Source organism: Ornithorhynchus anatinus, chromosome X5 (assembly GCF_004115215.2).
Source record: "Ornithorhynchus anatinus isolate Pmale09 chromosome X5, mOrnAna1.pri.v4, whole genome shotgun sequence".
NCBI lineage: Eukaryota > Metazoa > Chordata > Mammalia > Monotremata > Ornithorhynchidae > Ornithorhynchus > Ornithorhynchus anatinus.
The window spans coordinates 15,270,155-15,293,799 of record NC_041753.1 but is presented as its reverse complement, the minus strand read 5'-3'; the positions used below and the strand labels follow the sequence as shown (position 1 = coordinate 15,293,799).

The 23,645-nt window shown below is 43.2% G+C and overlaps 2 protein-coding genes across 5 annotated transcripts in view; one reads left to right on the top strand and one right to left on the bottom strand.

Moving 5' to 3' along the window:
* GNE (glucosamine (UDP-N-acetyl)-2-epimerase/N-acetylmannosamine kinase) overlaps positions 1 to 23,645 on the top strand; it is a 122,485-nt gene that overhangs the window by 93,736 nt on the left and 5,104 nt on the right. The window lies entirely within an intron of this gene.
* On the bottom strand, positions 22 to 23,476 carry CLTA (clathrin light chain A). 4 transcript variants are annotated; one of them, XM_007668244.3, is made up of 7 exons: positions 23,062 to 23,476; positions 12,944 to 12,981; positions 11,392 to 11,497; positions 5,059 to 5,170; positions 2,209 to 2,262; positions 1,389 to 1,424; positions 22 to 456 (listed from the first exon to the last, which is right to left on the bottom strand). In XM_007668244.3, exons 1-7 carry the CDS (start codon positions 23,249 to 23,251, stop codon positions 285 to 287), a joined length of 708 nt encoding a protein of 235 aa, XP_007666434.1. In that variant the 5' UTR covers positions 23,252 to 23,476; the 3' UTR covers positions 22 to 284. The 4 variants fall into 4 exon arrangements, with proteins under 4 accessions (XP_007666434.1, XP_028911731.1, XP_001506919.2 ...); XM_029055898.2 differs by lacking the exon at positions 1,389 to 1,424 and having other exon boundaries at positions 23,062 to 23,382; XM_001506869.5 differs by lacking the exons at positions 1,389 to 1,424; positions 2,209 to 2,262 and having other exon boundaries at positions 23,062 to 23,376.

Sequence of the window (23,645 nt, the reverse complement as noted above, 5' to 3'; positions counted from 1 at the left end):
GTTCACAAAAGGTGGTCGCACTTTTGTTCAACAGATTTTTAATCACAGTCCAGTTAAATGAAATTAAAGCACAAGTGAGGGCCCAGTTTGAGGCTCTTGCTCTCCCCCCTTTCGCCTGCCTCGGAGAAAGCGGAAGAAGAAAACATGCACTCACGACTATCAACTTTAAAAGATGTGAAGGTCCGGCCAACCAAGAAAACAAAACCCAGCAACAGAACTAATTCACTGACCAACTTTTGAGGAAAAAGAAGATACTGCCAATTGTGTTTCCATTCTACTTTTCCTTAGCGAGCGAGCGGGGTCTGCTTGAGGGAGATCAGAACAGAGCGCATACGAGAAACATCTTTCGCCTGCTTGCTAGACTTCGGGTTAAAGTCACACAGCCGAGCGAGACGTTCCCACTCCGTGCCCGGCGAAGTTTCTTCCATATCGTTTACAAAGGCTTCTTCAGCTGCCCTAGAAACATAGAATGTTTATTTTAATGCATTATCAGTCACAACCAGAATCACTCATTTGCGTCGCCCCCGGCCAACAAGTGATGAATCAAGCTTGTTGCTTCGTGTTTTGTGTCTCCAAACGTAACCCCACTGCCAGCACTGATGTGAAACACAAACCTCACCTGCTGTGCATAAGCAGAGCAAGAATTGCTGTGTAAAATGTTGGAATACAGGTGTTTGGTTTAAGTTGATCTTTTGACCTTATTCCCTTGCCTCAAAGATTTAGGACACTGTCCGCATCTTTGCAACTCTGGATTAGACCATACTGTAAAGAGACTTCTCCTATGAGAACAAACAGGCAAGTTGGGTACGCCCCAGGCAGACATCGCTAAGTTCTTGAAGACTTAGCCTCCCTTTCCATCTCAATTTCAAAGAATTCCATAGCCAAACTGCTGATTTCCAAGGCTGTAAAAGAGCAGTCAGAGCTCCTTTGCTTGTATAAAAGCTATGAGATTTGAGGCATAGGAGGTTGGGGTTCATGAAGGAGATAACATTTCCCCCGGGGCTAGCTCAATAACCTGTGCACAAACCCACACACAAATATTAATGTTCTTTTTTGGCATGGTACTGCTGCAAGCATTATTTCAAACCAAGCACAGTCCCTCACTTCAACCAGGCAATTGTAACGAGAATGTATAGCTTACAGAGTGATTTAGGGGGGCAAGGGGGAAATACACCCACCTACTCCAACAAGCAATACCAAAAAAAAAAAATAATAAAAAATAAAAAACCAAAACCAAAAAAAAAAATGACAATGAATCTCCCATGAACAGGTCCAGCACGCTTCCCCAGGGTGAGTCCAGTACAAATGCCAACTGAAGACAGGGGTCACTACAACACTGCTACTTTGTGACAAGACAACTGAGGGGCAGTGAGAAGATTTTACTTAACTGTTCTAGGCTGTAGCAAGGATGACTTATGTTTGTGCTTAAAGGTGGAGAGGAAAAGAAAAAGGAGAGAAAATTTAAGTCAGATATAGAGAATGAAAATGAGCTTAATGTGATGGTACATAAACTAGACATACACTATCTGCATTCAGGAAACATGCTGCCAGTTGTACTCTGCCTCAATTACACTCATTTTACATCACAATCAAAATGAAACAATTCAGTCTCTCCACTTTTGATGTCAATTTCAAATGTTTCAAAAGCAAAGTCAAATACCACCTGTAAATCCAGCATTCCAAAGGCTTGTTTGATGTGTCAATAGACAGTCCATTAAATCCAACTTTACTATGCAACCGATTGACAAAAGGATTCCAAAGTTTGGCCTTCTCTACACCCATTTTCACTAATGCCCCTCAAAAACTGTTTTATAGCTGAAGTTCTTGGTTCTTCAAGTATGATGATGGCAATTATTGGAGAATGTGATCGTGATGATTTTTAAGGTCATCAAAATTCATAACTTCACCAATTCTAGTATTATAGCAGGAAATGTGAGCAGTCACAAATGCCCTCTTAAAATTATTACTTTTAGGGTGCTAAAAATAAGCACATTATGCAGAATGAGTTCAAAACACAAACTGAATGCTCTCCAAGACCCTATCCAATCAAAATCTTTCAATCCCAGCTTGCCAACCCTGCTAAGGGCTCATTCCGTCACCTTTAAATTCATCATTTTGGATAAAACAACTGCCTTTAAATCAACATTAACTGTACCCATACAAGAGTTAGATGATCAGAATAGGAAGAGAATTAGTTTTGCAACATACACATAACCAATCACGTCAGCGAAGGGTTGCTTGTAGAAAGCTTCGTCTGCCACCCTAGGCAGCAAGAGGTCCAAAAGGCAGGCAAGCAGGCAGGAAAAAAGAGAAGGTATTGAAAAGTCGAGAAGGCCAAATATCTTCATCAGGCAAGTGACAGTGATAACATATCAAAGTCTCCTATTAAGAGTAATTTCAGAGTGATTGACTCAATTCACAGTTGGGTCTTTTTCTAAGCTACTAATCAACTTTCATGGAGAAGGTCCCAAAGGCCAGTTTCCATTAACTAGCATGAGAGAATGGTTGAAAAACTAAAATGTCACTGGAATCTGTTTGAGAGGGTCATTTTGGGAACCTATACATACAGGCCAAAAAAAAAAAAAAAAAGCCCCAGTCTTCAAGAATTAAGCACCGCACACTACCAAGTCATAAGCCAGAACCCTCCTACATAGGCCAAGAGAGGTACAACTTGGCCTGAGCCCAGTTTTCCTCAAGCAGCTTCGCAACCACAAGGGTTAGATCCAACACTACCCAAAATGACACCCCCGAGTTCCTGACCTCACATCAGGCCGGGAGGAGCTTCATTTGCATGATGCATTCACACAAGCAAGGTTGGCTCAGGAGTTTACAGGGCAATCCCTACACATACAGTAGCACCAAAACCACACGGCCCTCTGAAGCAGGGAATCCGCAAATCCAAGTGACAGCTTGCCACTCATCAGTTTCAGCTAAAGTAGAATAGTGCAACGAAAAGAAGTGTCAGATTAAAGTGTAGTCACTATAAAAAATCATTGGCAAATGGGTTTTAGTCTATAATGTTGCACTAACATCTGGGCCCATCTCGCCAACATAGAACACCATTAATTTACAGCAATGCTCTGGCATTGGAAGTAATTCACTAAGATCCAATTCAGTTGCTATGGCCAACTTACCTCCAATTTCAGAAGAGGCAAGTTGCTTTTTGGAAGTTTAAAGCACATGAATAAAGGAAAGGACTAACTGAATTTTTCTGCAGGAATCAAGCGACAAGTAGAAAGGTCTTCAAGTCTAGGGTGAATTCTGTATTCCACTCAAGTGACCTTTGGAAGGCAACTTGTTTGGTTTGTTGACTGACAATTGTTCTACAAGACATTTTCGTCTCAATAGGATGTCTAACCCTCCCACTTCATGATCTTTTTACTCTCTCTCAAATGCCATTTCCATTTCACTTTTTCGCATTGGGCAGGATCATCACGAATGAAAGCCAGAAGGGCTCCTATCATTCTTCCCAGTCAGGCCAAGAGGCACACACTATCTACTCACTTGATGGACTCCATGCCCCAATGGGAATATGACTGGCAGGAGCGAGAGTGTGAATGGAACTGCATAAACCACCATCAAATCAATTCTTTTATGAAGATTTTCAGTCCTGAAGTCTCAGGACCGAGGTTCATCTGACGAGAGAAACTCCACCACTATAATTTTATATGGTCCAAAGTCATGCTGGGGGTCAACCCTGAATTTTGGTTGGTACGCACCCTTCCCCCCTGCAAAAATTTAGAGCCATGCTTGAACAGACAGGACTTCTTTCCATGAAGAAGTGATAGGACAATGTGATTCAGCCTAAACCAACTAGTCTAGCAGTTCAGCTGAAGGGGTGAAGAGGACCCATCTTCACTTTGGGAAGAGGTGGCGAGTACGCATGTGTGTTGTCCCTTTGCATTTCTGGGATTTTGTGACCCAGACCACACCTTCAAATTAAATCCTTATTTCCAAGTTATTTAACAGTATTATCCAAAATTGTCTATGGATTGAAGTTCTACTTCCCCTTCATCAAGATAAATTTAATTTCAGCACCCGAGCTAAATAATAATAAAAATAATGTTTTTTGCTAAGCACTTACTAGATGCCAAGATAACCAGGTTCCACATGAAGCTCAGTCCTTCAAAGTAGGAGGGACTATTGAATGAATGAATGAGGGAGAACAGGAATTGAACTCCCATTGTGCAGATGAGGGAACTGAGGCACAGAGAAGTTAAATCATATGCCCAAGATCACCCAGGCGACAAGTGGCAGAGCTGGGATTAAAACCCAGGTCCTCTAGCTCCCAAGCTTGTAGTCTTTCCACTAGGCAACACTGCCTCTTTGGAAGCAATTCCTTAGAGTTAAGCATTTTCAGTGGATTAAAGAGTTGTTTTTAACTTCAGACATTTCAGAGATCTAATGTCCTTACTCTGGTCTTCAAAACCAATTTTGAGACTGGTTCATGAATCTAGAAAACCAGGTTGTTAATCAGTAGCACTTGTTTAGCACCTATTGTGAGAGGAGCACCATACAGAGCACAATTATCATATACACTCCCTGCTCACAAGGAGCTTACAATGAATATTGAGGGCCCAAGGGGTTAGGCAGTGCACAGAACCTTAATTCCAGGTATTTACATATATCCACACACAGTAAGTGCTCAATAAATACGACTGAATGAGTGAAACTGCACCAGGGATATACTGCTGAAAGGTGGCACTGCCCACCACAGAGTTATTTAAAACTCTCTCAGATAAGAGTTCTCCTTTCAAAGATAATTTAGAATAAGCAAGAGTCATGGAAGAAAGTCAAAGTTACCTTTTCTACATGTGAAACGATTGTTATATACCTAAGGATAGGTCAGTCTAAATCAGATTTGTCACTGATACTTCAAATAGATTTCTACAGTTATATGTCCTTAAGACACAGCTAAGTTGCAGCCAAATATCCAAAGGCCCATTCACATCATTTTGATGGCAAGTGATTCTTCAACTGATGTCTCCGAATCCCAAGGCTGACCAACTGACATGAACATTTTAAACCCCACAAGTATACTGTCTACCTTGACCTTACCTGTTGTTCACTTTTGTTTTTTGTAGCTGTTCATTCTGCCTTGCATACCATTCTTCCAATTCCTTTATTGCTTTTTCTTTCCATTCCATTTCCTGCTTCCGGGAATTGGCATCTAATGAAACACAAGAAAGACACTTTGTAAATCAGAACTAATTCTGGTGTATTCCCCCAAACAACTTGTATGCAGAGATCATTATCTGTGCTTCCCTATGTTAGACATAGCACATGGTTCTTGATCCTGCTATCCATGAAATAAACAAAACCATCTTAAGGACTAATAAATCAACATATCAATTTGCTTCTCAGGAACTTCTGCTCTCCTAGGTGTTTGCAACCAACTAGGCTTTGAGAAGAACAGATTTTACAGGGCAATTTAATTTGTCTTAGGGTATCACCACACTATTTAGATGAGAAAAGCATTTATCCTCTCCACAGTGGCCCACAGCTGGTTTGTCTATGCATCTGGGTCTCTACCCCCTAAGGGCTTGAATACTCACCCCATCCCCAGAGCACTAATATACATATCCTTAACCTCTGCTGCTTTTCCTACCTGTAATTTATTTTAACATTTGACTCCCCACTAGACTGTAAGGTCTTGAGTGCAGGGATTGTGTTTACCAGTTCTACTGTAGTCTCCTACATGTTTAGTATAGTGCTCTGCCTACAGTAGGTGCTCAGTAAATACCACCGATTGGCTGTGGCTTATCTAGACTTGAGTACAGCTTTTTGATTCTACCGGATGTAACGTCGACAGGCTAAGATGCTTTGGTCTAGATCAGGTATAGATGGCAGCTGGCTCTTCAGCCCTGGTACTGACCGAAGCTGGTGTCCAGGAATGCCGCCTTTCCTGCTGCAGTAGGGTTTTAATCGTTGGTACTTATTGAGCGCTTACTATGTGCAGAGCACCGTAGTAAGCACTTAGAAGAGTGCAACATAACCGAGTCAGTAGACACGTTCATGGCCCACAGTGAGCTTACAGGTCCAAAAGGAGAGGCTGACATTAATATAAATAAATGATGTTATTTTTATGATATAAATATATTTATACATAGGTGTATATATTGTAATCTATTTTACATATAAATCATAGTTCAAATCCCTGCCTCTGCTCAGGAGATGGGAGCACTGGGGGAAAGGCCTAACACTCAAAAGCCATAACTCAGAAAGGACAAAGTAGTGCAGGAAACAGCTAGGGTCTCAGAAAGAAGGAACTGGCTGTCAGACATCATGCCCTCCTGCTCTCTATGGCTTCTCCAACACCCACCATCCCTACCCTCTAAATTTTCTGTCCCAATCCCCCACCCCACCACCCACATGCAACTTTTGAAATTGTTTCCCTACTCCCTCTTCCACACCCCTACACCCATATCCCTGGAGCTCATGTCTTGAAGGAGATCGGTGGTGCTCAAGTGAAACTGAGGTGTTACACGGAAACAGGACGCACATATAGAAATATATATATGAATATATATAATACCGGAGTCTCCACCCTCCACTCTCTCCTGTGCTGCTGCTGCCCGGAAGAAGCCCAGAGAAGCAGCGTGGCTCAGTGGAAAGAGCCTGAGCTTTGGAGTCAGAGGTTATGGGTTTGAATCCCGGCTCTGCCACTTGTCAGCTGTGTGACTGTGGGCAAGTCACTTAACTTCTCTGTGTCTCAGTTACCTCATCTGTAAAATGGGCATTAAGACTGTGAGCACCACGTGGGACAACCTGATTCCCCTGTGTCTACCCCAGCGCTTAGAACAGTGCTCTGCACATAGTAAGCGCTTACGAAATACCAACATTATTATTAAATATTGAAAGTGTCATTCACTGCAACTGGAAAAATTTGATTTCTGATACTGATCGGACCAAACGGGAAGTAACCAAGAACAGCAGAGATGGAAAATAAATCCTGAAAAATGGACAGCATAACCGGGAATAAAGAAATTAGCCTGATGAAGAGAAGTGCCCATGCTAAAGAGTTGTGACTATCTGACTAGCATATACGGAGATTCCTTCTCCATTTCAGGAGATGGGACAGGACGATACGGACTTATAGTGCAGCAGAAGTTAATTCAAGCGGACTTAAAAAAAAGAATTATGTACTATAAAGAGAGTAGACACTAAAATAGGCAGTCAAGGGAGGCTTAAAAGCTTAAAAAAAGGAAAGAAAAAGTCACCACATTGACCTGGATAGTTTATGCACTTCACTGCTTGAAGGCAGGGGCAAGATGAGATGGAATCCCAGGGACACTTCCAGCTATAAACTTCTGGCTGAATAATTTTAAATCAAGACTTTACCATCCATCAGAAAGTCATTTTAGACAGATGGCAAACAAGGGTGGGATGTGTAACCATAACAAGAATAATGGATATTCTCAAGAAGCATCAATCACAAATGTAGGAACCAGAATTATACAAAACTAAAAATTTACAAGAGGAAAAATATAATAATAATGTTGGTATTTATTAAGCGCTATGTGCAGAGCACTGTTCTAAGCGCTGGGGGAGATACAGGGTAATCAGGTTGTCCCACGTGAGGCTCACAGTTAATCCCCATTTTACAGATGAGGTAACTGAGGCACAGAGAAGTTAAGTGACTTGCCCACAGTCACACAGCTGACAAGGGGCAGAGCCGGGAGTCGAACCCACGACCTCTGACTCCCAAGCCCGGACTCTTTCCACTGAGCCATCTCATGAGGGTTATCAAATCATTTTTGCAAAGTCTACTTTCCACCCATGTTATGGGCTTGCAAAGCCACTTCAAGCTATAGGACAACATCTACTTAGTCTGGCTATCCAGGACATTAATTTCACAACTGTGGAAATGACAATATCATAGTTACCAATCAATGATATCTACTGAGCATTTAATGTGTGCAGGGCACTATACTAAGCTCTTGGAAGAATACAGAGTTGGTAGACACAGTCTAGAGGGGGAGACAGACATTAATATAAATTACAGATACATATATAACTGCTGTGGGGTGAGTATCAAGTACTTACTGTCTCTAGACTGTAAACTCGTTTCTAGATTGTAAACTCATTATGGGCAAGGAATATATCTGCTAATTCTATTGTAATGTACTCTCCCAAGCATTTAGTACAGTGCTCTGCACATAGTAAGCACTCAAATACCATCGATCAAAGGGTGCTATGCTGATGTGTGTTTGTGTGGGAATACTTAGTGAGCAGATTAAAGAAGGGTTTATCAAAGATATAATTTTCTGTTGAAATGAAAGTGGTTTTTTTGTTTTTCTTCTCTTTTTGGGGGGTGCGGTGGGGGGGGTTCCTCCCATTTTATCACACTGTAGGAACAAATATTTATAAAGCAGCATGGCCTAATGGAAAGAGCCCGGGAGTCAAATGATCTGGGTTCTAATCCCGGCTCTACTACTGGTCTGCTGTGTGACCTTGGGCATGTCACAACTTCTCTGTGCCTCAGTTACCTCATCTGTAAAGTGTAGATTAAGACATAGCCCCATATGGGACATGGACTGTGTCCAACCGGACATCTTGTATCTACTCTAGTGCTTGGTACAGTGTCTGGCATATAGTAAACACTTAAATTTCATTTTAAAAAAAAAAAGGTCAGGCAGAGTGGCTGATGAGAATAATGAAAAAAATGGACTACTTTAATTCATACTGATTAAGTGGGATGTTATAATTTGCAGCCATCTTCTTCAGCACCCAGGACAGTATTTGGCACAAAGAGATGATTAAGTGACTCATGCTTCAGAGAGACATGAAAGTCAAAAGCAGGGCAGCTTCCTATTAATAAATTCTTAAATAATTAAAAAGGAAAGAAGAGCATAATATAAACATTTGGAAATTCTCCCCCTTCCTTCCTCCACACCTCACTGACCTGACCTCTTATTTCAGGATCCTGGGCCCCAAAGCCTCAGCTTCTATCTTGCCCCCTGAATGAGAAAGGAGGCTCCAGGAGAGAGATGAAAGAGTCAAAAGCAGGGTGGCTTCCTATTAATTTCTAAATAATTGAAAATCAGAGACAAGCAGGTGGCAAGATTCCATGAATGATCACGGCAGCCCAGAAGTGAACTCAGGAGCAACGTGATCACATATATAAGATGAATATTTTTTGTTGAGTTTCTCTTAAGTGATGGGCCGGGGGGCGGGGGTGGAGGGAGAAGAGGGGTCGAGTGTAGCTCAGTATAACAAGAAAAAATGCAATCGAGATTATATTGTGATGGAATTAGTAATCCATCTAAGATATCATCAATTCCTCTCCTGAAAGGAAGATGTGGCACTGCAGAAGTTTCAAAGTTCATAATTACGTTTTCATAATAAGTTTATACCAAAATGTCTTATTAACAAATTAAGAGGTTGCAATTAGTTTAGTGCCCGTGGATGGTAGAATGATAAATCCCCACTGTTGCAAAGAGTTCTTTGGGCTTTAGCTACCTCATTCTAATTAGGAGCTAGGGGAGTTGATTTCCCCAGAGGAAAAATGAGGGTAGAAAGCTTAGAGATTAGAGGGACTTGGTGACTGCCTGAGCACTGAGGAGGAGGCCAGTGTTGGAATTGATGCCTAGGGGAAAGAGAACAGAAGAGGTGAGTTGTAGGAATGAAGTAGTCACTTGTTGGCTTCCGTGTTGCTTGGGTTCAGATTTTATTTCATTCGTTGGGACTGAGCAAATTCTAACTCAGTAAGCATCCCCAATTTATAGTGCACCCATCTGCTGAGACTCCAGAAAATACATAATTTGGTCATATCTGACATTTATCAATCAGAATGCTGCAGTAGTCAGCACTGGAATCCTGTTTACAACAGAATACATATCCAGGCCCTTCATCACATAAGCTCTTCCAGGGAGTTTTAGCCGCATTATGTTAAGAGAGGCAGGGCAGCAAACTGTTCCCTCTAATGAAACTTCAGCAGGGAAAAGTTTCCAAGGACTGGATAAGACTCAGCCAACAGGTTTCTCTAAGGACTTCACTGGCCCTCTGGATGACCAATCTTCCTGGGATCGATCAATCAATCTTAAGCTCTTGGGAGAGTACAATACAGTTGATAGACACGATTCCTGCCTTCAGCAGATAAATGGTATTTATCAAGCACTTACTGTGTGCAGAGCACTGTCAAACATTTGGGAAAGTATAGTAGAGTTGTTAGACACAATCCCAACCCACAAGAAGCTTACAGGGGGTGACAGACATTAAGAGCAGCAGCATGGCCTAGTGGAAAGGGCACAGGTCCGGGAATCAGACCACTTGTCTGCTGTGTGACCTCGGGCAAGTCAACTTCTCTGTGCCTCAATTACCTCATCTGTTAAATGAGAATTAAGATTGTGAGCCCCATCTGGGAGATGGATAGGGTCCAACCTGATTATCCTGTATCTACCCCAGCACTTACCACATTGCCAGGCACATAATAAATGCTTTAACAAATACAAAACAAAAACAAAAAAACCACCCAACAACCACCCCCCCACACCCCCAAAATAAAAGCTACCCAGCTCTGATCCATAATTGACTAGAACTTTTGACCAACAGGAACCTCTTCTTATCCCAGAAGGCCAGATAAAACTTGTACTCTGTATAAAATAGGACAGACGCATCCTGGGTAGCTGTAGCATGCTCACAGGCTTGGCTAGACCATGATATTGTGGCAGAATGACAGGGCATTTCTGCATCCAGGTACACAGTGAAACGGTTTTCTTTATTTCTTCTGATAAAGAATTGCTTGTGAATGAATAGTTCATGAAGAACAGTTTGCAGTAAGCTTTTCATCCTCAGAGAGGCGGTTTCAAAATTTCACCCCTAAAACGAGAGAAGTTTGCATCAGGGTTTACTGAATAAGTTACTTTTAGTACACCAAGAGTCTTAAGGGATTTTTTTCTTTCCTCCTTTATTTTTCCAGAGAAATACTTGAGGCAAAAAGTTGGGATTCATGTGAAAGGGTTCAAGAGTACTTAAACTCTGAATAGCTGCTGAATAGAAACCAGTCTTGTATAATTAAATCTCACTGTATTCAATGTATAGGTGTACCATGCTTGTAGTCTCAGGTTACAGAATATTTTACTCAGGTTTTTGAGTGTTTCATTTTCCATTATAGACACAATGTAGATTTCTGGTACATCAATGGAGAAATAATTTAGCTTCAAACAAAACTGATTAAACTGAAGAGATTTACATGGATATAAAAAAAAATTCACTGTAATCATAAGGCTCAAGAGAATGACCAAATTCAATTATGGCTTTGGTGAGGCCTTGATCTGGGGAAGAAGATAAAAGACGGTAGGACAATCACGAGCGGGTCAGTTCCATTTTTCTTTAAAAATTACAGAAAAACATGCATATTCAGTTTCTTTGCAAAATGGGATTCCTTACCAAGGATCTCCAGACGTTCCATTTGTTCTTCTCTCCATTTACGGATGCTCTCTGGTTCTGATCTCACTCGATGTAGTTGTGAAAGAGCAGATGGACCATTACTTTCCTTTCAACACAAAACATACGTATGTTTAGTTCTATAATCTACCTTTTGAGAACAGGTAATTCTTTTCAACAAAGTAAATTATCTGGGTTTAACTAGACTCAATATTTTATAGTGGCAGGTAATTAAAGACCAGCCAATTAATGGCAGGCCATCAGAAGTCATTGGGTGTTCTATTAAAGTGCCCCAACTAACATGTTCTTCTATCTTCAAAAGGAAAAATAAGGGCTTTAAGTGACAAGAATGTTCTTGTGTGAACATCAATGTCCAAAATCACACTTCATACCTGCACCTCATTGCTTTGTAATGGAATAACTCAGAGTTAAATGCTTAGAATTCAATTTGACCCATCAACTTACTGTAAGTATATTTATCAAGTGCTTCAACCTTTAAGTGATCTTCCCCCCCACCACTATATGATCTGCCCTTAGGAATTGGGGGAATTCTCTCTTTTTCACCCCTTACGAATATGGGAGATGTAGGAGAAAAGAGCATGAATGGGAACACCTTAGGTTCTACGAATAGGTGGCACTCATCTCCCAAATATCCTTCTCGACTGCATTTTAGCCCCAGTTCAGGGGATTTGCTAAATGCCATCTCTACTCAGTTACCCTTTTCTCTGGCCCTTGCCCCCTTCCACTACCTTCTTTGCAGTTTTACTACAGTGCGCATTCACATTCTTGCCAAAGCTCACAATAAGGAAAACTAGCGGTTTAAGTCCTCGCTGGGTATGACATTGCACACACCCCGTTCCTTCAATACTGTGGCGCCTTGTATCCAAACAGGTTCACGTTGTTGCCCAAATATTCCCTTACAGCACTCCAGCCAAAAACATGTAGTGAAAATACATGCTGGGGCAGAACTATTTCCTAGTTCAGATGAAAAAGAATTCTAAGGGCCACCCACTGTTTGGCTCTTCCTGTTTGAACGCCAGCCCTGCTGATTTTTCCAGCAAGTAGCTTATTTCCTAGCAGTGAATCTTAATTTCTGGTCCTAGTTTACAGTAAATACATACCGACTGTTGTTACAAATAATGCAAGTGTGCTACCACTCAGTTACTGGAAACTAAAATATTTTCCTTTTAAGCAGAATTCCTTAAAGCAAGGCAGGTTTTCTAAAGAGTTCATAAAAGTTCTTTCTTATATTGATAAAATGAAGTCCTAAAACAGACAGATGGGAAAATTATGACGGACTTTTAGTACTGGGGGCCCTTGCTCTGAAGTTGGGTACTTTATTGCCAAGCTACTATCTACAAGATGGTTCCCTTTGCTGCAGATCACATTACAGCTCTAGAATCCCTTTCGGTCTGTAACGTACCTTTTGGTTCATTACTACGTCCCAACATTCAATATATCATCTCAAGTCCAGATGTAGCAAGGGAGCCCTGTCCTTTTATAAATTAGAAACATTAACATTGCTAATATAACTAGGATAGTTTTATTTTGTTACCTGGTAGTATTCTCCATTCATCACTTCTTCATTAGCATCTGCAAGACAGAGGATCAGTGTCAATATCAAAGCTGGTCAGAAATGCTATGACAGTGTTTCATTTGAGTAAATTGCTAACAGATGGACAAGCTGGCTTTTTGGAGCCAACTGTTGTAGTAGCATGTATGTGCGAGGGGAATTATATCAAACAGTTACACATGGAAATTCTTATTCAAGGAATGCAAAATGCACAAGTCTACTGCACAAACACTGTAGCGGGAGTGGATTATATGAATTATATATATTATATATGGATACTCTTACTCAAGGCAACTCAACATGCAGGAATGTACTGCACAAACATGTAATGAGGAGGGGTTTAAAAAAAAAAATCCCACCTAAATTACCACCCTATCCTCCAGCCAATTCAGCTGCAGAGGCAGGAAGTCAAGAAGCATTAAGATGTGGTGTAAGATGTGCCCCCCGTTGAAAGAGGATCAACCCAAGAATGGCTGCTTAACAATTCAACTCAATCTCACGAAGACATTTATTATTTAAGATTTGATGGCTCTATATATGAAATCACCCTATAATTCTGGGTGCCCTCGGAAGTCCGCTCTTGACACGTCAGCTAGCTAAAAGAACTATGGTTTAGTGAATATATTTCACTCTACCGACTGTCTACTTATTCAAAACTACTGGAGCAGCTGACCTGGTCAGCAGAAGTCTTAACTGCATTGTAACTGCATTGTTTTTGAAGTAGTTCAAAGCCCCCAGTGGTCTTTGTCCTGGCCTCGCACTGAAGTAAACAAGAGTGCCATTTCACCAATAGGAACTCAAGGGATTTTACCTGGAATAGCCCCTAGAAGTCTTCAGCTTCTCTCCCAGTGCTCTATCCCTAACCTACACTGCCTCCGGGCAGTTAAACCCTGGTGACTTTATTGACCCTTGGGCCTCGACTCCTACTTTTATTTTGTGGCTCTGTCTTATGGGCTGTAGATGACAGGGAACATCATGGCCTAGGCAGAAGCCCTTCTCCAACCACTCTCCTTTTCAAGTAGTAAGAGAATGGGTATTCAAGACAGAAAGCAATAGTGGTAGGCTGTGTCATCAATCAGTGGTATTCATTGAGCAGTTACTATGTGCAGAGCACTTGGGAGAATACAACAGAACTAGCAGACACATAACAAGCTTACTGTCTAGAGGACTGAATATGTTAGTTATACCAGCACCACATCAGTAAGAGTATTTACTGAGCACCTATTGTGTGGAATGCACTGTTCTAGATCCTTGTGAACAAATGAGTTAAAGAAAACAAAAAGGTAGCCCCATACTTAGTGTTGGGGCTATGTGAGTCCCACATTACATTTGGGCGCGAACAATATGCTTAATGACATAAACGCCCCTTAATGGAGCTTAAATCATCTGGTTGATCCTACTGGCCATAAAGGCATCTCAATACTACAATCTGGTAGAGTTGAACTAATTCAGATTATCTGGGGGTGGGTGCAGTAGAGATGGGGGAGGGGGGCTAAGAGTATGTCAATAATTCACTTGTAGGATTCTCTGCCGCTTATACAAGTCAAAGGGAGTTTAGGAACAGTTGTTAGCTATTCATGAGCCCTCCTGAGATAGAACTACTGGATAATATGTGGGTTTAAGCTGTTCCAGCTTGCAGGGGAAAATTTATTCTTCTTAAGTAAGCACCAACATAATTTCTTTAAGTATAGGCTAGATGGACAGTCAAAAATGGAAGAGAAGACTAGGGAGGGAGGAGCAAGAATGAATGAACTAGACTCCCAGAGTGGGGTCACACTGCCACTATTGCAGCTGGATTTAGCTGTTTCATCCACAAGTTTAAAAAGAAAACAAAAACAAACAAAAAAACCACCCCAAAAGCAACAATGCGATACACGCCAAGCTTCTTCCCCCATTCTGGCATGGCATTATTTAGGAGGCTGAATACACAGGCCAAGTTTTTCAAATTAGATTTTCCGTCCTTCAAGGGAAATAGCTACTTAGGGTTTAATGGCCACAATTATCCACCGCTATCAATCAATCCTGCTTATTGAGCGCAACGTGCAGAGCACAGTACTTAAACGCTTGGGAGAGCACAACAGAATTAGCAGACACTACTGCTTTATTTCAAGAGTCTGGTACTAGATCATTAAGGGGACTAAACAGGTGCTACCGACTAGGCAAGCGTGATTAAGTGAGCAGTTAGCCAGGGGAGGGAGAGTACTTACCTGCCACTGATGCTATGACTGCCATCAGCATACAAGTAACCACAGCCACGTTACTGGCCCCATGGGGGCTAGCTGAGCCAGAACTGCTGTTACTTGGGCAATAGCACCCTGGGAAGCAGCATGGTCTAGTGGAAAGAGCACAGGCCTGGGAGTCAGAGGACCTGGGTTCTAATATCAGCTCCGCCATTTGTCTGCTGTGTCTTGGTCAAGCCACTTAACTTCTCTGTGCCTCAATTACCTCATCTGTAAAATGGGGATTAAGAGTGAGAGTCCCACATGGGATACGGACAGTGTTCAACTTGGTTAGCTTCTACCCACCCCCAGGGCCTGGGAGTCAGAGGACCAGGGTTCCAATCCCAGCTCAGCCACTTGCCTATGTGACCTTGAGCAAGTTGCTTCACTCATCTGTGCTTTGGTTCCCCCACCTGCAAAATGGGAGTTCAAAACCTGTTTTCCTTCCTAGATCTCCTAGGCATGTGGGACCTGATTATCTTCTATCTATCCCAGCCCATAGTACAGTGCTTGGCACAAAGTAGCCACTTAAATACCAAAATTACAGTGCCTGGCACATAATAAGTGTTGAACAAATACTTTAAAAAAAAATAGCAGAGGATGGCATTTTGGGGATAAGAGGGGCCTGGCAGATTTGCAGCTTTGCACCACAGGGATTACACAGATACCACAGTGGTTCTGGAGCTCTGACCCACATAGCCACGCTCCTCGACCTTCTCAAAATATCTCCCATCTGCTTTCAAAAATTTACCCTCCTCCACCTGTGCCTTTTTCTTTTTGGGTGTAGAAGGAGGGGAAGAGCAGCAGCAAGAGAAGATTGCCAATTAGAGGATGGACTTTTCCCCAACTATGCTGGTTTTCTGTTGGATTTCCACAGAACACCATTGTTCCCCACCTGCAAAGGCAAATGCCGACTTTTGATTTTTCCAAGCCAGCTGCTGCTGTTTTGTTCTCTATGGTGTGCTTTGTTTTCTGTTCCTCTCTCACATTGTATCCAACACATCATGAGAAGAAAACGGTGCTGTGTCTGGTTTATCCTGCTGAAAAAAGTTCTTTCTGTGACTGCCAAATTTAACCCTCTCGGAACACTGCTGTTAAAGTGCATAGAGGGGAGACAAGCAAAGGAATACTTAAGGAGACAGGGTACAGAAGGGAAAAAAAAAAGAGGGAACTGAGGGGCAAATCCATAATAGCTCCACTGATTTTTAGCATCAATAAAACTGATAGCTTTTTGGCCCCCTTGTGAAGTAACTTTTACAGGACCCAAATGACAAATTCCAGATGAATATTTAAAAAAAAATCAGTTAAAACCCAAAAATAGAGTCTCAAGAGGGGCAAAGTGGAGATGAGGATAGGAGAATCTGGGCAAGGAAGAAATCTGCAGGCTAACAGGGCACACGGTAAGCACTTAAATACCACATACCAAACTAGTCCAAGCATACATGAGGCAACTCACAGATCCCTTAGCTTTGTACCAAGAGTAGCCAACTCTACTTTCCCAGGGTGAGGTAAAATATTTTGCATATTTTATACCCAGTTTGGTTACAATGGAGAGTCTGAACCAAGTCTGTTCTAATATCCCTATGTAGGAATTGGCCATAGTACCTTATCTAGTGATCATTTTAAAATTTCCCTTCCACCCTGGAAACAGGGTCTGTTTTAAAAAAATCAAAGACTTGTTTAAACTATTTTGGTCTAGGCTCTAAAAAATAGTACTGGTTAAGCGCTTACTACTGGGGTAGATACTAGATAAACAGGTTGGACACAGTCCCTGTCCCACATGGGGATCACAGTCTAAGTCAGAAGGAGTAGGATTTAATCCCCATTTTACCATGAGGTAACCAAGGCACAGAGAAGTTAAGTGACTTGCCCAGTCACAGAGCAGGCAATTGGCATGGCCAGAATTAGAACCCAGATCCTCTGGGCTTATTACAGCAGAGCATCAGTTATCCAGTTCAGGACGTATGTTTAAACTTTAGATTCTTGGAAGGACCTTAACAGTGGCGCAAGCAGGTGAAGAATCTCATCACCTCATCAAGTCCCTGAAAAGGAACTTCTAGATTCTCCAGCTAGGTAGAGCAAGCTAGAGGAGGGGATTAAGGAGTACTATCTCCTCACACACCTCCTTCCTCCCAACTCAATTCTCAGGTAAACCTGTCTCCTCCTAGGTGAGTGAGAGGGCCTGCATTATTCAGCATGCCCTCCCTGCGTGCTGAATAATGCAGCATGCAGGGTGAATCTACCAAGTAAACAGAAGCAGGAAGGCTGTCTCCCTCCTCTCCATTCAAATTCATACAACTCTCTGCCTCGCTGGGCAGTCCAGAAGGAGGTGTCTCCTGCCTCTCGGTAAGACAGAGGCCCGTGGTTGAAGAGAAGCAGAGAGAGAACTGGGGTTCATGCCTGTGTTTTGGTCAGCTAACGGGACATTTGGCTGATCGTTCTACCACATGATGCTTGGACGGCAAGATGACATCTGGTCTAGTGCGGTTCTTCCCCACGGGTGTGCCACAGTTTTTATTCACTGTCACCTAATTAACCACATTATATGCGCTGGCACTAGAATGGCCATCTGTCCAGTGGTCCCTGTACGGTAGTGGACACCTTCCTACCTGATATTTTTCTTTTAAGCACTTAGCCTCCTTACACTTCCATTCCTACCACCAAACTGAAAGCAGCATGGCCTAGTGGAAAGAGCATAGGCCCTGTAGCCAGAGGACTTGGGTTCTAATCCCAGTTCTGCCACTTAGCTGCTGCGTGACCTCAGGCAAGTCGCTTCACCGTGCCTGAGTTTCCTCATCTGTCAAATGGGGATTACTTGTTCTCCCTCCTACTTAAGACTCTGAACCCCACATGGGACAGGGACTCTGTCTGACCCGATTATCTTGTATTTACCCCAGTGCTTTGTACAGTGTTTGGCACACAGTAAACAGATAAATGCCACTAGTATTACTATGGCTAGGCAGCAGAGACCTAGAAGGGGAAGGCAAAGACTCTGGAGTGGGAGGTGAACTAAGACAGGGGTTTTCCCCTCCTTCTAGAGAAAATGTTCTAGATTCTGCAGATTCACAGAGGGTCATGTATGATAACATTGCATAATGTTGCGTAGCCCACATAACGCACGTAACACAATGAACGGGTTACTTCCAGGTTCTCAAAGAGGTGTCATACTCACAGGTGCTGTCAATGGCCATCCCTGTTGGCACATGCTTGAACCTGCAAGGTTTCCCAGGCACAAACCTTGGAGAGAGAGATGCACAGGGCCTCCAGAAACAAACCTATGTAGCTGCTTACTGGAAAGGGCAGTAGATTTCCAGTGACTCACTGACTGAAAGCCTAACATTAGCTCTGCCAATAACCAAGGGAAGCAGCATGTCCTCGGGGAAGGCAGGCAGAGGCTGTGGGTTCTACTCATGACTCTGCCACCTGCCTGCTGTGACACCTTGGGCAAGTCACTTAACTTCTCAGGGCCTCAGTTACCACAACTGTAAAATGGGGATTAAGACTGAGAGCCCCATTTGGGATATGGACTGTGTCCAACCTCAGTAGCATCTGTCTACCCCAGCATTTAGTACAGTGCCTGACATAGTAAGCGCTTAACTTGAAATAACATTTTTTTAAAAAAAGAATAAAGCAGTCCTGAAAGGACTGGGAAGGAACAGTAAAGTCAGCCCAGAACCATCTCAAGCCCTAAAAGGGCACCAAGAGCCCAGGGATGCTGGCTGCTCTCAGTAACCTTAGGCCCCAGGTTGACACCCAACCCTCTGCTGTGGGGTGTCAATCTTGGTCCTTCAATTAGCTCCCTACCTTGCAAAACAGATGCCCTGTAACATCCCACTTAATCAGGACGAATTAAAGCAGTGTTTTTTTCAGCTGTTCATTATTCTGACCATCCACTGGTGCCGACCTTAATCTTTTTAAAATTATAAATATTTGTTAGGCATTTACTCTGCGCCAGGCACTGAACTGCTGGGGCAGATATAAGATAATCAGGTCGGACACAGTCCCTGTCCCACATGGGGCTCATTTATCCAAAGTCACACAGCAGATTACTGATGGAGCTGGGATTAGAACCCATGTCTCCTAACTTCCGGGCCCATGTTCTTTCCGCTTGACCGTGATAAGAGGATAAAGTGAGATGTGAAAATCCTCCTCAGAAAGATATTCTATGGATCCCGGATACGACCAAGTTACAGTGTCTTTCCAATCTAATGGGTCTAAACTATTAAATATAAATATTTCAAATACTGAGTATTTTCTTCAGTCAAAAACCTAAGATGGATTTACATTTCAGAGTTATCAGCCTCAATGTTGAAGACAGGGTTTAAAAATCACAAATTGGATAAGGTAGTTCAAAAGGTCAAAGTTTGAAAAAGTAAATCTCAAAATCCCTCAAAGACTTGTTTAAAAACACACCGGGTATGAAATGCTCTTGCTTCTGGAACCAATTTAAGCTATACAACATCCAGTAAGAGAGTTGGGAGTGAACAGGGAATGGGATGGGAGTCAAATTTCTGAAGTTGTTATATGTACAGAAAAATACTATTCCGATAAAACATCTCTAATTGATCAGATTTTCAGTTTCACAGTTCCAAAGAGGAATAGCCTTCCTTCAGCTGTTCACAGCTCAAAGGCCAGAAGTGTTCAAGGTAAAAACCTAAGGGCAGGTTGAAAAATTTCATGAAGTCTACTGGTAGTTGACTCATTAGCCAGATAATCATGGGACAAAGTACTAGCAGCAAATCCATTTAATTCAGCATAGCTGGGCTTAGAATTGTTAACTAATTATCTTTTTTTTTTCTGCTAAGGGCCAGCTCCAACCCTAAGATTGAAAGTCCCTCAAGGGCAGATATTTAGCCTTTTGCTTCTATTGCATGTTCTAAAGTAGCTAATAGGTTGTTCTGTCATAATCCACAGCATTTATTTTGAAGACAGGGTATTGCTGCAGTGAGTTCGTGTTTTCCTTTTTGCATCTTTACTGGAACAGATTCCACCTAACTAAAACATCTGCTAGGTCATTCAGGGCTCTACTAGGGTTTTGGATATGGAACCAAGGTTGTTTGAAGTGCCAAAAGTATTCTTTTTTTGCAGTAAGATCGCTCCTTTGTATGTATTGGGCTTGCTTTGGTCAGTTCAACCTTTGCTATTGAAGAATTAGCTTTTAAAAAAAAAACCTGCCCTGTGCACACACATGTTGGGGCTTTTTAGCTATCTCTTACTACTGAGGTTTTTCCCTGGCCAGAATTATGGAACCAAACTCCAGTATCCAATGTAAAAGTAATTAGAATACACACACACACATGCAGTTTCATGGGCTTGATATGGGAAGGAGCAGAGAAGAGTTTCTTAAGTCTAGGACCTTTCAGAAAGCTCTCTAAAAGTCTTAGGGAACTTGATATTTTTTTTTAAACTAAAGCCCAACAGTGTTTTGTAACCACTGCCTTCCCAATACTTCCTGGAGAGGAAGAAAAAGGGAGATAACTTTGAGGGCTTTAGATTCAGCTGTTGGTGGTCAATTTTTTCCAGTTAACTTGCATACTTTTAAGGGTCCTGCTTAAGATAACTACATTGAACTTTTGACCGGGAACTTACCTTCTTACTCAAACTGGATTAACTTTGCACCACCTTCTCAAAATGCACTGGGAAGGTTTACTCTGGCATGGGAAGGGGAGAGCTTCTTCCTGATTGAGTACTTGGGGAGAGGGCAGGATAGTCTTAAGAGTACCCTTTGGGGAAAGGATGGATAAGTCCATTAAGAGAGCAACAAGCCACCTCATACACTCCCGGGATTTTAGCAGCACAAAATATTCAAGAAGTTCCCAAAACATCCCCCAATCATAAAGTTCATATTAAAAAATACCCCAATTTATATTTTCAGTGTAAAATTCGGTGACATTTTAAGTGATCCTCAAAATAACCTAGACTGCCAAAATTGCAAGTTTTGAAGTGTACAATTACAAATACATTGTTGACATTTTACACTGTTGGTGAATTTACCCCAACCTAGAGCTCTGACTTTACAATCCAGTAGTTGAAAGAAACTGATCAAGGAATTCAAACTGCTTAAACCGACTTCTGGGCTACAATGAAGGCTGTGCTCCTGACCATTTCAACTTACCTAACTTTTCATTCTAAATGCAATATGCTGCTATTTTCCCCACTTCCTTTGATTTTAAAATTAGAATATATTAAAAGTACAAAGGTTATCAAGGGATATTTAACTCCCATAGTTAATGTTTACTACATTCTTTCCTCCCACACCCAAGTATCTCACCACTATAGGCCCCCCTCCCCAAATATCATGCCTTTGCTGGAAGCAAAGTATCTTTCAGCACCTTATCTTTAGGGCAGTATCTGCCCATCTGTAGCATGTGTTGGCTTTGAACAAGTACAGATGTTCTCATATCTTTGCAGGAAAAATATAAAGCGGCACCACAACAAACTTCCAGGGAACATGTGAGAGATTCAGGGGGCACTAGTGTGGTATCGAAACAAGCAATTAATAATGTGCAAAGTAAGCACTTAACAAATGCACTTTTTTAAACCCTGAAGAAAAGGTAGGCGGCCAATCAAGTCAGACGGTCACTGGCCCACAGGAGAGTCACAACCTAAGGCGCAGGGAGAAGGTGCGCGGAGGAGAAACAAAAATAAATGAACAGTACCAACCCCGAAAATAAGAGCTGCGATAACATAACTAATAGTGAGCAGTTTTCAGGGCCCTTCCCTGTTGCAGTAGAGTCTGTCTAGAAGTTATGGTGCTGTTCCAGCTTCTGCACATTAAGGCAGCTCTTTCTAATGTGGATGAAGTAAGCCAAATTATCTTGCCAGGGGAGTGATGGCAGTATCCCAGTCGAGCAGTCTGGCTTAATAGGTAACACGCTCACGTATTTCAAATTCCTTTCTGAAAAACCTAGCTGTGGTTTTGTTAGCAACAGAGAGGCTGCAGATTACATCTGGGGAATTAAGTAGCTTAGCTGGGTAAAGCTGCGGCTTTGTGAACTAAAGTCACCAGCGCACATACACATCTTTATCACGACCTTGGAGGGCACTGGGATACTACCTAGTCTGTAAAATGCAGGTCAGAGGGATAATGCTCAAACTTCCCGTACCTGTAATTTACTTAAATGTCCGTCTCGCCAGCTGGGTTGTAAGCACCGTAATGGTAGGGTCTGCAACTACTTTATTGTACTCTCTCAAGCAAGTAGGCACAGTGCTCTCTGCACAGAGTAGGTGCTCCAGAATTGAGCGAGGCTGGTTAGACCTATCTTTCCAATCCGGCAAAATGACGGTTAAGCGATTTGGGCTGGTAACACAAAAACTCGAGGGAATAAGTCACTGTTCTCACAAAATAAAGCAGTAGCAATCGTAGCTAAGGGACAAAGATGGTCCCGGATTGAAAGCAGAGTCTGGACTTTCCATCCAATCCCAAACTAAGATCGAATATAAACGACAACGTCCCCCTCCCCCCAATCATCGTGAAAGACATCTAATTCACCACGAAACGGTGAGGTGGTCAGAACCCACCCTCGAGTAACGGCCCCATCGAGGCGTCCGGGCTCGCTTAACGCCGCACAAGAGATTCCTAAATAATCATTATATCTGGCAGGCGCTTACTACGTGCCAGGAGCGGGTGGCTTGAGACGAAGCTCTCAACTCGTTTTTACCAAGTGGCAGCCGACCACTCCCTCCCCCACTTGCCCTTCGGCTCCGCAGGGCCTCTCTTTTGGGGGCGGGGAGCCGTCCGCCCGGAGCCCCAGAGCCGCAAGGGGATAGGGGTTCTCCCGAGCCGGGAGTGGAGGGAAGAAGGGGGCGCGGGGGAGCGGGTCGGCCGGTCGAGTCCCCCGGGCGCGCCCCTCCCGCCCCCGGCCCGTCCCGGCCTCTCACCGGAGCCCCCGGGCGGCTCTCCCTTCATGGAGGCGGGCATCTCGCCACTCTCCAAGATGTTGAAGCCCTCGTCGTTCTCGATGCCCGCGATCTCGCTCTCCTGCTGGGCCAGGAACGCGGCGGCGGGATCCTCTTCTCCGCCGTTGGTCACGCCGTTGGCCGCTAAAACGGTGGATTCGAATTCGGTCATGACGAGCAAGCGAACGAGCGCGTGCGGCGGCCGGGTTCTAAACAAGAGGTCCAAACTGCCCCCGGGGGCAAAAGCGGAAGCGGAAAACTCGACCCTTAGGGGAAAACCGACGAGCGGGGCGGGGGCAGGGAAAAGAAAGGCCGGGGAGGAAAAGAGGGCGGGGCCGACGAAGCCACCGAAGGGGGAGCTCGACCAATGAACGGCCTCGAGGCCCGGGCGGTCACCCAATCAGCAACGGAGGGAGGGCGGGGCCCCGACCCAAACTCGTGATGCCGGGGAGCGCCGGGGAGCCTCGGCGAGTGCGTACAGGACGAGCCGGGAGTGGAGGCAACAGTAAAGGGGAATGCGGCAACTGGGGAGTGGCGGCCGGCTGCCGCCGCTGTTTTGTTTTCTG

Bases quoted from the DNA above. Each gene is read 5' to 3' on its own strand.
- CLTA (XM_007668244.3), bottom strand. From the start codon at position 23,251: ATGACCGAATTCGAATCCACCGTTTTAGCGGCCAACGGCGTGACCAAC. The intron at 12,982-23,061 runs GTGAGAGGCCGG...TCTGTCTTGCAG, and splicing joins AGAGCCGCCCGGGGGCTCCG to ATGCTAATGAAGAAGTGATG. The intron at 5,171-11,391 runs GTAAGGAATCCC...GTGTTTCATTAG, and splicing joins GGAACGTCTGGAGATCCTTG to ATGCCAATTCCCGGAAGCAG.